This window comes from Amblyomma americanum, chromosome 10 (genome assembly GCF_052857255.1).
Source record: "Amblyomma americanum isolate KBUSLIRL-KWMA chromosome 10, ASM5285725v1, whole genome shotgun sequence".
In the NCBI taxonomy this organism is placed as follows: domain Eukaryota; kingdom Metazoa; phylum Arthropoda; class Arachnida; order Ixodida; family Ixodidae; genus Amblyomma; species Amblyomma americanum.
This window is the reverse complement of record NC_135506.1, coordinates 98,611,226-98,624,206: the sequence shown is the minus strand read 5'-3', so window position 1 is coordinate 98,624,206 and position 12,981 is coordinate 98,611,226. Positions and strand designations below refer to the sequence as shown.

The window sequence follows — 12,981 nt, the reverse complement described above, 5'->3', positions numbered from 1 at the left end:
CCAAATTGGGTACTTTATTCATCTTTCTTAATGCAAGTCACTATAGTCACTAGGGGGCGTTTTTTTTAGTGTACTAGCACTAGAGCTTTAAATAAGCTGCTTAGCTGTTGTCTGTGTGGTACTTTATGTGGGGAGTTTGGGATGACGTCACAAGGCTACTGAACCCAACTTACCAGCCTATCAAGGTTGCTACTGTGGGGAGTTTAGTGCGCTAGCAATAGAGCCGCCACTCGCAGTTCTCGCCAATGTTTGTCTCGTCCCTCTGGGACCTTAAACAGCTGCGCGGCTGGGTGCCACCTGCTTTGATGGCAGGCGAGCCATCTTGATGACGTCATCTTGTGACGTCGTCAAAACCTGCCCACTAGATTGTGGGCAAACTACCCAGCTTGCCAGGCGGTAGTTGAATTAAGGATTAGACGCGAAGTGCTGCTCCGGTAAAGCAACCTGGGTCTCACAAGCCCGACCTCTGGCAGCACCTGCCATTGCAGGGCAGTGGCGATTTGCTCCTTAACCTCTCCACCACTTTGACAAGAGAGGGCTCCCAGGGATCTAATATGTAAGGTAGAGAGTGACAAATCAGAGAATGAAGACCGAAATGGTAGCTCACCTTATTCTTGTCTGGCATAACAAAGCTAAATCGTTTGTCCTCTTTCTTTGCTAACTGAAGCTGCAGTGCCCCAAGCCAGCAGTCCTATTTCTCTATGAAATGTTAAAAAACGCTATTCGCACGCAAAAATTACCTGGGATATAATTTTGAATTAAAACTCTTTTTCACAATAATGCTTTTCTGTTAGATATCGAACTAAGTAAACATAGGATATGCCTGCCGTTTTTCTGTTCCTTCACTCCAAGGTGAATACTACGTCTTACTCTGCGCGAGCAGAGAGTTTAAACAACTTTGCAAACGTTGCGCAAACGACGCTTGCTGAATTCTCGCTTATACTGTAAGCACATTTAAATACACAGGAGAAAACCTCACTCAGCTCTCTCTAGAAATACGCATTTCTATTTTAAACCACTGCAGACACGTTAAGGAAAAAATTAAAAACTGTAGGGTATGGAAACGAAAACTCTCCAACTGAGGATTTTTTCTACGCGTCGATATACTGAGAATATCGTTCCCGTATTTTTTAGCATCGATGTTGTACTCTCTCTTCTCCTTTATACAGCCGTTTGGGAAGACTTCCTGGTGCTACAGGAAAGTGATGTTGCTGACAATTTGAACTGAATGCGATTGCTCCGGCAGTATCTTGGGTGTGTCGCCTCAGTGGCAAGTAAATCTACCGTGGTAGGTGCGTTATGCTTAGAAAGTATGTGCTTTCCGTTTGAGCATTTCATCTTTTTCGGGCCAGCTTCACACTGCTGAAAAAGCTTTGAGAGGGATGACGCCAGGCACATGCTGTGCATTTGTGGTCTCGGTAGGACCTAGGAGTAGCAAAGAGAGAAGAATGGGGAATTAAGAGAGGTTAACCAGAAAAGCGCTGCGGTTGTATCCGCTGCCCTGGCGGAAACAGAGGACCGTTGGTGCTGGGGAAAAACTGAAGAGCGGGTTTATATGCATTGCGCTGAAGAGACGAAGACAGGTGCGTAAAATCCAGATGTCCCGTCTTTAACGTCATTGTCTTCATTTCTTTAGCGCAATAACGTTCTTTCTGCGATGAGCCAACACAAACTACCTATCTTGCTGCTTTAGTACCTCTTGCCTCATCCTGGTGCCTGGTTGCCTAGAGTCTAGTGTATTTTAGAAAACGCGATGCGTCTAACATGTAGAAGATCAGAGTTCATTTTTCTTCCTTATGCACCATACCTTGCATGCTTATTTGTTCCTAATTTCGCCCAACATTTCTATTAGTTAAATTCGTCGTTAGAAATGCTCATAACCTAAAAAAATTCCTTTTAATGACAACTACAGAGGGAACGCAAAAATCAGTTATCCTTAGATGATTCTGTAGTGTGAGAATGTTAAATTATTGAATGCTGGAGGAATTACATAAAAAGCAATGCTCCTTAAGTTATCCCGCCGCAAAGCACATTCGCAGAAGATATTTTATACATGCTCTGGGCTGCGCCGTGCGACTTAGATACATCATAAAAATCAATCGAGCTGTAAATTCGACCCGTCAAGGTACAACTAAGTAGACTGAAGGCCGCAAAGATAGAGAGAATTATACGTGCAGGCATCCAAAAAAATAAGCTGTTCAACCAAGAAAAAAAGAACGAGACAGCAAATTCCGCACAAATCAAAGCAGGCAACGGGGCCACAAATAATTACACAGTTAATGATCTTATAAGTGTACGCAAAATCAGTTTACACAAAAGGTGTTTCCAAAATGAAGACATAAAAAGAAATGTGCCAAGTTCAGAGGATTGGGTGGCATTTACGTGCTGAAGCATATGTAATTTGGACTACTTTGATTATTGGGGCTGGAAATAACAATGAAAGCAATATTGTTATATTTGCTGCCGCTGGGATTTTTTCTTATAATGTTCAGAAACCAAAGTAAACTAGAATGCTTGGGATCGAGGGAGAAGAAATAATCAATCAATCGATCGATAAATAAATTAATACATCTTCAATTTCGGTGCCCAGGAAGAACCCAAAGGTCTTCGGGCTGACACACACACACACACACACACACACACACACACACACACACACACACACACACACACACACACACACACACACACACACACACACACACACACACACACACACACACACACACACACACACACACACACACACACACACACACACACACACACACACACACACACACACACACACACACACACACACACACACACACACACACACACACACACACACACACACACACACACACACACACACACACACACACACACACACACACACACACACACACACACACACACACACACACGCACACGCACACGCACACGCACACGCACACGCACACGCACACGCACACGCACACGCACACCGCACACCGCACGCGCACGCGCACGCGCACGCGCACGCGCACACGCACACTCACGCACGCGCACTCACGCGCGCACGCGCACGCACGCGCGCACGCGCACGCACGCGCGCACGCACACGCACGCGCGCACGCACACGCACGCGCGCACGCACACGCACGCGCGCACGCACACACGCGCACGCGCACACGCACACACGCGCACGCACGTGCACATGCACAGGCGCACGCACGCGAACACGCACATGCGCACGCACGCGAACACGCACATGCGCACGCGAACGCGCACACACGCACACGCACACGCACACGCGCACACACGCGCACTCACACACACACACATCCCTGCAGGGGGGCGTCTGCAGCTTGCAGGCGTCGGTGTGTGGCGACACCACGAGTTCCCAAGCATCCGCAGGGACATCTCCGAAGGGGGATGACGGTGAACGGTGCATCACCACGGACCCGAGCACCCGCGCTTCGCCGTGCGTGGCATCGCCGTGTCTGGGGAAATGGGGATCCTGGTGGTTGAGCCGATGCCGAGCGTTTGGACCTTTAAGGCCCCTCGGCGGAGGCAACACACCACTTTGGCCCTAGCTTCCTGTAGACAGCACCTCCGGCCTGACCCGACCGGGGGAAATCGGCAGCCGCCTTTTCTTGTCCTCCCCTCTATCTTTCACTTTCCTATCTTCTTTCTCACAACTCTTCTGTCTTCTCTCTTAATTACTTTTTCCTTCTTCCTGGCGGCGAGGGTTAACCATGTGTGAGTAACTACCCGGAGTTACTTAAGATTGGGTTATAGCGGTGGTGTACAGCTGGCGTGGGCAGGACTTGCTTCCAAGTTCCTGTCCCGTCTTCTTGTTGGGCCCCATGGTGGGCGGCTGGCCCCGAGGCTGAACAACAACCACATTTATATGGCTCCTTCCCCATCCAAAAATGATCGCCGTCCTAAAAAAAGGCGGACCGAAGATGTAACATCCCAGTTTCTGAACACAAAGAAAGAACCTCTTGCCAAATTCCATATAGTGCACAGCGAATCAAAAGAAAAAGAAACAGCTCGAATGATCTCTCCTTTTCTTGCTGAAAAGAGACAGAAACTTTGGGCCCTGGCTACAAGGCGACGAAGTTAGCCAGTGGTGACCTATTGCTTGAGATACGCGATAAAGTCCAACTGCCAGAACTCTCAAACATTACCGCCTTTGGAGAGACCCCAGTCAGTGTAACACCCCACGGGTCGTTTAATACTGTGCGTGGAGTAATATCAGACAACGACCCCAGCTACCTGACATAGGAAGAAATATTAGAAGGGCTAAAGGAACAGCACGTAATAAATGTCCACAGAATAAAAATCCGAAAAGAAAACAAGGAAATCCCTACTAAGAACCTAGTTCTCACCTTTGCCTCCTGCACACCGCCTGACTCAATAGACGTAGGTTACACAAAGATATCAGTCCGGACATACATTCCTAACCCCCGCCGCTGCTTCAGGTGCCAACGATTTGGCCATGGCTCACAGAGCTGCCGTGGTCAAGAAAAATGTGCAAAATGCTCCTCAAACGATCACATCTCTGATAAATGCACGGCTCCTCCACACTGTGCAAACTGTGGCGAGGATCACCCAGCCTACTCACGATCATGCTCAAAATGGAAAGTAGAAAAAAATAATAACTCTCAAAACAAATGAAAACATCACCTTCAAGGAAGCAAGGCGACGCGTCACAGCCAGCAAATTTCTCCTAGCTCCCAATACAAACTTCGCCGATGCGGTGCGATGGGGTGGCGCACCACACCGGTTTTCAACGTCGGCCCAGGCCTCACCGAGTGAGACCGCGGCAGAGCAATCCACCCCCCTGGCAGAGGCAGCGAAAGCTGCCCCGCCAACTCCGAGAGAAGGCCTGCCGACCTCCGAGTCGGGAGCCAACAAGGCTTCTTCCAACCGGGAGAGGCCTACCTCACGTACAACCGTAGCTTCACGGGAGTCCAGCGCCTCCAGGGAGGCGATGGATACAACTCCCAGCACTTCTGTGTTGAAGGGGCGGCGTAACTCTCTCGATAGAAAAGGAAAGTCGAGAATAACGCCACCTGAAAGCTAATCTTCCCCAACACCCAACACACATGACATTTTTGGTTCAATGGAATTGTAGAGGAATGATGAACTACACAGACATTACAGACATACTAAAATCAATGTCACCTATAGCTCTATGTCTTCAGGAGACAAACCTAGGGCCAAAACACAAAAACATCTTGAAAAAATTCCACATTTTTCGACGAGATAGAGAACATGCGAACAGGCTCTCACGTGACGTCGCAATTATAACGCAAAGCGGCGTCCCTGAACGAGAAATACCATTGAAAACAAACTTTGAATCTGTAGCAGTCAGTGTAGTTACAAACAAAACAATAACAATATGCTCTGTATATATACCACCACACCCCACAGTTACTATCCACGATTTGGAAAGCCTTTTACATCAACTACATGAACCATATGTGGTAGTTGGGAATTTTAACGCGCACTCCTCCTTTTGGGGTAGCGAGCGCACAGACACCAGAGACCAAATAATTGAAGACCTGATACTTACAACATATATCTAATGAACACAGGAAAAACCACATATTGCTGTCCCAGCTCGTAAAAAATGAGCTGCCTTGATTTAACTTTCGTATCACCACCAGTTTTTAATGATTTTATTTGGAACATTTTAAATGACCCCAGAGGAACTGCCCATTTACCCTCAGTTTTAAAATTATCATCCTCAATACAAATTATTCCAGCACGACTCCAGCGCTGGAAACTCCAGCTAGCTGACTGGTCGGTGTTTACCGAAAATTCCACATTACATAAAGAATTCTACGCTAGGCTTAGCATAGATGAAATAAATGAAAAATTTACCGCCTGTATAATTTCTGCTGCAAAAATAGCGATCGCGCAAACATCTGGACAAATCAGAAAAAATCAAAGTTTGTTGGGCACAGGAGTGCATACTGTCAAAAAAAGAACAAAACAAAGAATGGGGAATATTTCGAAGGTACCTGTTGTAAAGTGAAGTCAGCCGCAATCAGACTGCCTTGCAAGCGCTGACGGCACGTGCGTTTATCGTTTGATATCCTTTCCTTGTTCTCCCTTTCCCCTTTCCCCCTTTCTGTTTCGTCTATATACGCTCCGAGCCGGAAGCAATAAAGATTCATGTTGCAACCTTCGAACGGCGTACTGTCGTATACAGTAAGACACGCCACGTGTGTCGTAACGATGTAACAGTGGCGACGAGGCCAGAAAGAACCCTTGAGGTGAAAAATGATGTAAGCCAGGCAGTTAAGCAGGAAACAGCGGCCGCGGAAATACCGACTATGGCTCATCATCAACTACCAGAATACGATGACCAGTCCGACAACTGGAAGGCCTACATCATGAAGGTAGAAGCTTATTTTGAGGCAACTGGCGTCAGCGACTCGGGAAAGAAGAGAGCGTTGCTGGTTGCAGCATTGAGTACGCGCACCGTGCAAGTGCTCCCAGGACAGGTTGCACCGAGGAAGCCAAACTCGCTGACGTACGAGGAAGCAGTCAAAGTTTTGGATGCCTACTTCGACCCCAAGCGTCATGAAATAACGGAGAGCTATCGCTTCTTCAATCGCTGCCAGTTGGAAGGTGAGCCCATTCAACAGTTCATCGTTGAAGTTCGCCGGATTACGGATGGCTGTAATTTCGGTGACATGCTAGACCGGATGCTTCGCGACAGAATCGTCTGTGGCGTGAGGTCAAGCGCTATTCAGAAGCAGCTATTAGCGAAAACAGATTTGACGTTGAAGGAGGCTGAAAGAATTGCCATATCAGCAGAAGCAGCGGAAAACGATACAAAGATGTCTTCTGACATTGAACCCGTACTCAAGGTCAATGCACGACAAGCTGATGAACTGGTGTCAGTATGTGGGCGTTGCGGAAGCAAGAAACACAAGAGAAACGCCTGCGGCTGGGCGAAAGCGAGGTGTTACCGCTGTGGTGTATACGGCCATCTGGCGAAGGTGTGCCAAAGCGACGTGCGGAAAGGACGCCCAAAGGCACGTTCACAATGCAGGCAAGGAGAAGCGTTTGCAGTAACAGCGGATGCTACTGAGGAAAATGGAGACGATGCGCACATTTAGACACTAACCGCACCTTTCAATGGTCGGCTACCAACACCTATTCTTCGTACTTTCACATGGTGTGGCATTGACGTACCTATGATTGTGGACACCAGCTCACCCGTCTGTGTTGTGTCCAAAGAGATTTTTGAGAAAAACCGTGAACATTGGCCGCAATTAGAACCCGCATTCATTAAACTGTCCTGTTATCTAGGACAACATCCAGTATTAGGGAAACTGAGTATGTCAGTGTCCTACAACGACAAGGAGGTCAAGAGTTCCTTGATGGTCGTGAACTGTTCAGGTCCGAGCCTTTGTGGACAGGAGTTGATTTCCAAGTTTAATGACGCAGGAACCTCGGTGTTGAACGTATCAGTGCAACAAAACTCTGGTCCAGGAAGCAGCCATACCCCCGCCATGCATGCCGTCCTGTCAGAGTTCAAAGACGTCTTCAGCCCCGAGTTGGGCCTAATTGACGGACACCCTGTTCATCTGAAGCTCAAGGAAGGCGCCATGCCGAAATTTTGTAAGGCCCGTTCCCTTCCATTTGCTTTACGCGACAAAGTTTCGAAAGAGATTGATAGGCTCGTAACGCTTGGAGTACTGTCACCTGTAACGCACGCCGAATGGGCTACTCACATTGTGCCTGTAATGAAGAAGAACGGCGAGGTTAGAATCTGCGTTGATTTTAAGGTGACCTTGAATCCCGTCTGTGAACTGGAGCAGTACCCGTTGTCAGCTATTGATGACATCTTCGCATGCCTGAACGGTGGGGACTGCTTCAGCACGCTGGATTTAAGAGACGCGTATAACCAAGTCCCCCTCGATGAGGACTCAAGGAAGATGTGCGTAATCAATACACACCGTGGGTTGTTTTGCTACAACCGACTGCCGTTCGGCATAGCTTCCGCGCCTGCCATCTTCCAGCGGAAAATAGAAACAGTTCTGCAGGGCCTGACAGGTGTTCAGGCTTACCTTGACGACGTTTTGGTATCAGAAAAACTTGGTAGCACCGACAGATTACGACAAGTACTGCAGCGTTTTCGTGAGCATGGAGTGAAGCTCAGACTTGAGAAATGCAGCTTTCGCCAAGAGGCAGTGAGGTATCTGGGTCATAAAATTGATCGTGAAGGTCTGCATCCGATAGAGAAGCATGTTGAAGCAATCGCGCAAGCCCCCAACCCACAAAATGTTCAGCAGTTGAGGTCGTTTCTGGGCATGATTACATTTTATTCGAAGTTCGTGCCCAACATGTCTTCCGTACTTGCACCGCTGTACAGGTTATTGGAGAACAGCACACGTTGGTTCTGGGGACATGCGCAAGAAGCAGCTTTTTGTGCAGCAAAAAAATGCCTTCGGGAAGCGGCTGTGCTGGCTCACTATGATCCCGAGAGACCCCTCAAGCTAGAGTGTGACGCTTCACAGGACGGAATAGGTGCCGTGCTTTTCCATACATTCGGAAAGGTAAACAAACCTGTCGGGTTCCGTTCTAGGACGCTAACAAGGGCTGAGAAAAATTATTCCCAGCTTGAGAGGGAAGCCCTTGCTCTTGTGTTTGGAGTGTCAAAATTCCGTGATTATCTCGTAGGCCGAGAATTTGTATTGGTTACCGACCACCAGCCGCTCGTGGGCGTGCTGAAGGCGGATAGACGAACTGCAGCATTGGCAGCCGCCAGAATACAGCGCTGGGCGCTGTACTTAGGCGGATTCCGCTATCAGCTTCAATACTCTCCTGGTAAACAACTCCTCAACGCTGACGCCCATAGTAGACTGCCACAACGGACGTCCTAGCCGAAGCCACCAGAAGCGGATCCACCAGGCTATCTGCTGGCCTTGAGTGTGTTCGATGAGGGAACTGTGTCAGTTGAGGAGCTAAGGCAGTTGACGGCGGGCGACCCTGCTCTGAGTCAAGTTACGCGATTCACCAAGAACGGTTGGCCGCCCTGCTCGAAAGGCTTGAACACGAATGTCGCACCTTTTTTGACAAGAAATTGGAGCTTTCTTTGGCCCATGGGTTGTTATACTGGGGCCGGTGAGTAGTCGTTCCGATGGAGGCGCGACGTCGCATCTTATACCTTTTGCATGAGACGCACCAGGGATCGTCCGCTATGAAGGCGGTTGCTAGATCGTCATTCTGGTGGCCAGGGTTAGATCGCGAAATAGAGGCAGTGACTGCGTCATGTCAGAGTTGTGCCCAAAACCTGCCCATGCCAGCTACAGCAACGCCAAAAGCCTGGCCCGCTACTGTTGAAAAATGGGCAAGGGTACATATCGATTTTGCGGGACCTATTGCAGGGAACATGATACTCGTGGTCGTGGACGCATACAGTAAGTGGATTGAAGCTGTGCCACTCCGACAAGCAAACGCTTCATGCACAATCCACTGCCTGCGCGGTATCTTCTGCAGATTTGGCGTGCCACGAACCATCGTATCTGATAATGGAACGCAGTTTACCGCTGACGAGTTCGCTACTTTTGTCAACAGGAACTACATAACGCATCTGCGCACAGCTGTGTATCACCCTCAATCGAACGGCCTAGCAGAAAGGGCTGTCAGGACAATTAAGGACAGCCTCAAGAAGATTGGTGAGGGGCGGCTGGAAGATAATATAAACAAGCTCCTTTTAAATTACAGAAGGACACCTAACCGCTCTGGAAAATCGCCGTCAGAGCAGCTCTTCGGATATAAAATTCGATCCCGTTTAGATACATGTTTCTCTCTTGTACACGCAGGGCCAGCGAACGAAGCAGACGAGTGGCCACTGCCATTGCCTGAAGCTACCGTGTACGCCCGCAACTTCGGAAGGGGTGAGAAATGGACTCCAGGAATTGTAGAGTCTACAACAGGCTCTCGGATGGTGAGCATTCGAACACCAGCCGGATCAGAAAGACGACATGTTGACCAAGTGCGGGACCGGGAAGATGCGACGCCACCGTTTGGTAAAGACCAAGAAGCGGCAAAACGAGACTCGAGAACAGGTACTCCTAGCGACTACCCACTGTTGCCGAGAACGCCAGCCGAACAAGGGGGCATAACAGAACCTGAGCATGAACTTCAGCCGGAACTTGCAGGGAACAACGCTGAACCCGTCAGATCACCCCAAGCCTTGCGGCGCTCTACACGTCAAAGAAAACCAGTACAGCGACTTCACTATTAAGGAAGAAGAGATGTTGTAAAGTGACGTCAGCCGCAATCAGACTGCCTTGCAAGCGCTGACGGCACGTGCGTTTATCGTTTGATATCATTCCCTTGTTCTCCCTTTCCCCTTTCTCCCTCTCTGTTTCGTATATATACGCTCCGAGCCGGAAGCAATAAAGATTCATGTTGCAACCTTCGAACGGCGTATTGTCGTATACAGTAAGACACGCCACGTGTGTCGTAACGATGTAACAGTACCCCACAGCAGAGAACCTGTTATTATTTAAAAAGGCCCGGGCCAGTGCACGTCGTATTCGCAGAAATGCCGAAAAAACGTCCTGGAGGAAATATGTACCTAAAATAAATAGTTCACTACCGGCCAAGAAGTTGTGGGATGAGGTCCGCAAATTCTGTGGTGACTATTCTCCTTACATTTTTCCACTTCTGTCCACCACTGGTACACAAAAAACATTACAAGAACAGGCAAACATATTAGGTGAGCACTTCGCTGCTGTTTACAGTTCCTCCAACTACAGAGAAACTTTTCGAAAATACAAATCCATAGCAGAAAAACAAAAACTTCCCTTAGGAGCAGGAATGAATGAACATTATAACATGAAATTACAATAGAGGAACTAAATAGGCAAACAGACAGGCAAACAGACAGCAGCAGGCCCAGATAATATACACAACACCATGCTTGCACATCTCTCTGAGGCCGCCGTTGAGGCACTTCTAAAATTCTTACACAAAATCTGGATTTCAGGAAAAATACCTGACGCATGGAAGAAAGCCATTATAGTACCTTTCTTGAAGCCTGGCAAACCATCATCAAGTCCTGGTAGTTGCAGGCCAATTGCACTCCCCAGCTGCCTAGCAAAATCATTTGAAAGTGTGGTGAACGTCCGACTAACATTTGTTCCTGAATCTCACCGAAAAACAGCGCGTTTACACGGGACACGATTAAGGAGACACGCACACACACAGCGCTGTCTCCTTTCTCGTGTCCCGTGTAAGCGCGCTGTTTTTCGGTGAGATCATGTACCAACTGTCCCGGCAACTGTCCTTAATGTTCTTGAATCTCGTCACCTTCTTGACATTCATCAGTGTGGTTTCAAAAAAGCATGCTCCACTATAGATAATACTGTCTGTCTGGAAAACACAGTGCGGGAGGCATTCATACACAAACCGCATTGTCTTGCGGTCTTCTTTGACATGGAGAAAGCGTACGACACGACTTGGAGGTTCGGTATACTCCGTGACCTAGCAGATCTAGGCATCCGGGGCAGGATGCTGAACTGTCTGACGGATTTTCTAGCAGACCGTTCATTCCAAGTACGTCTAGGTACTACCGTATAAGCGAATTTTATCCAGGAGAACGGTGCACCTCAGGGGTGTGTTCTGAGTACTACACTTTTCATAGTAAAAATGAACTCAATAGCAAAAATAATCCCCAAGTCGATTATGTATTCAGTTTACGCAAATTGCATCTACATCCTCCAGCGTACCAACATTTGAGAGACAGTTGCAAATGACTATAAATAAATTGGCTAATTGGGCAGATAGAAATGGATTCAAATTTTCCCCACAAAAATCAGTGACTGCGCTTTTCTCGCTCAAACGAGGATTACAGAGCGACCCTACCGTATACCTGAATGACGTTGTGTTACCCGTAAAACAGGAAAACAAGTTCTTGTGCATAACTGTTGATAAAAGGCTCACATTCGTGCCTCACATAAACAACTTAAAGAAGAAAGCATCTCGAACCCTGAACATACTCAAGATACTTTCACAAAAACGCTGGGGCTCTGATAGAGCTTGTCTTTTGCAGATTTATCGCTCTCTAGTGCGCTACCGCTTAGATTATGAATCTGTGGCTTATGGTTCAGCCAGACCGTCGTACTTGAATCGACTGGACCCAATTCACAACTTAGGTCTTCGTCTTTCAACCGGAGCATACAGGAAATCTCACATAAATAGTGTTTATGTAGAAACAAATGAACCATTCCTAGGAGAAAGAAAAACAATGCTCACCGGCGCATATGCACTGAAAATAAGATCTCTACCCAAACATATTTGTTATGCATTTGTTACAAAGTGCACCTCCAGAACCCTGTTCAGCAAAAAACCGCAATCAATACGACCTCTGCTTCTCCGCTTCGAGGATAGTTGCCAAAACTTGGAAATACTGAACAGCCTTCCTGATGTCGCCTCAAGACAAGACCCACTACCCCCCTGGTACAGCCTTCCAAATGTGTGTGACCTCACGTTTACACACTTCCGAAAAAAACAAACAGCACACGAGCACATATTACAGGAATACCGAGCACTGCAAGAAAAATATGCGAACTTGACAGAATTTTACACTGATGGCTCAAAAACAGCAGAATATGTCGGAAGCGTGGTTGTACAAGGAAACTGGCAAAAATAGTAAGGCTCCCTAACCGCGCCTCCATTTTTGTTGCCGAATGCTATGCAGTCTTTATAGCTGTAGGCAGAGTAATAAATAATAGCATTCAAAACAGCATAATATACACCGATTCACTTAGCGTGCTCATGGCATTACACTGCAGAAATGCCGGCAAACCCTTACTGGGAAACATATTACACAACGTAGAAAACGTCAGAGCACAGAGACATACAATAAAATTCTGCTGGGTGCCGAGCCATGTTGGAATATACGGTAACGAAAGAGCCGACCAATGTGCTGCACAAGCTTGCAGTCAAGAAATCAAGAAAATCAGCATACGTCATAGA

General features: G+C 47.7%; 1 protein-coding gene across 1 annotated transcript; it reads left to right on the top strand.

The window, feature by feature from the left end:
* Positions 1-6,314: 6,314 nt before the first annotated feature.
* LOC144107581 (uncharacterized) lies at positions 6,315-10,329 on the top strand. Its single transcript, XM_077640659.1, has 4 exons — positions 6,315-6,612; positions 7,483-7,611; positions 8,698-8,820; positions 9,819-10,329. Exons 1-4 carry the CDS (start codon positions 6,315-6,317, stop codon positions 10,241-10,243), a joined length of 975 nt encoding a protein of 324 aa, XP_077496785.1. The 3' UTR covers positions 10,244-10,329.
* The last annotated feature ends 2,652 nt before the right edge of the window (positions 10,330-12,981 follow it).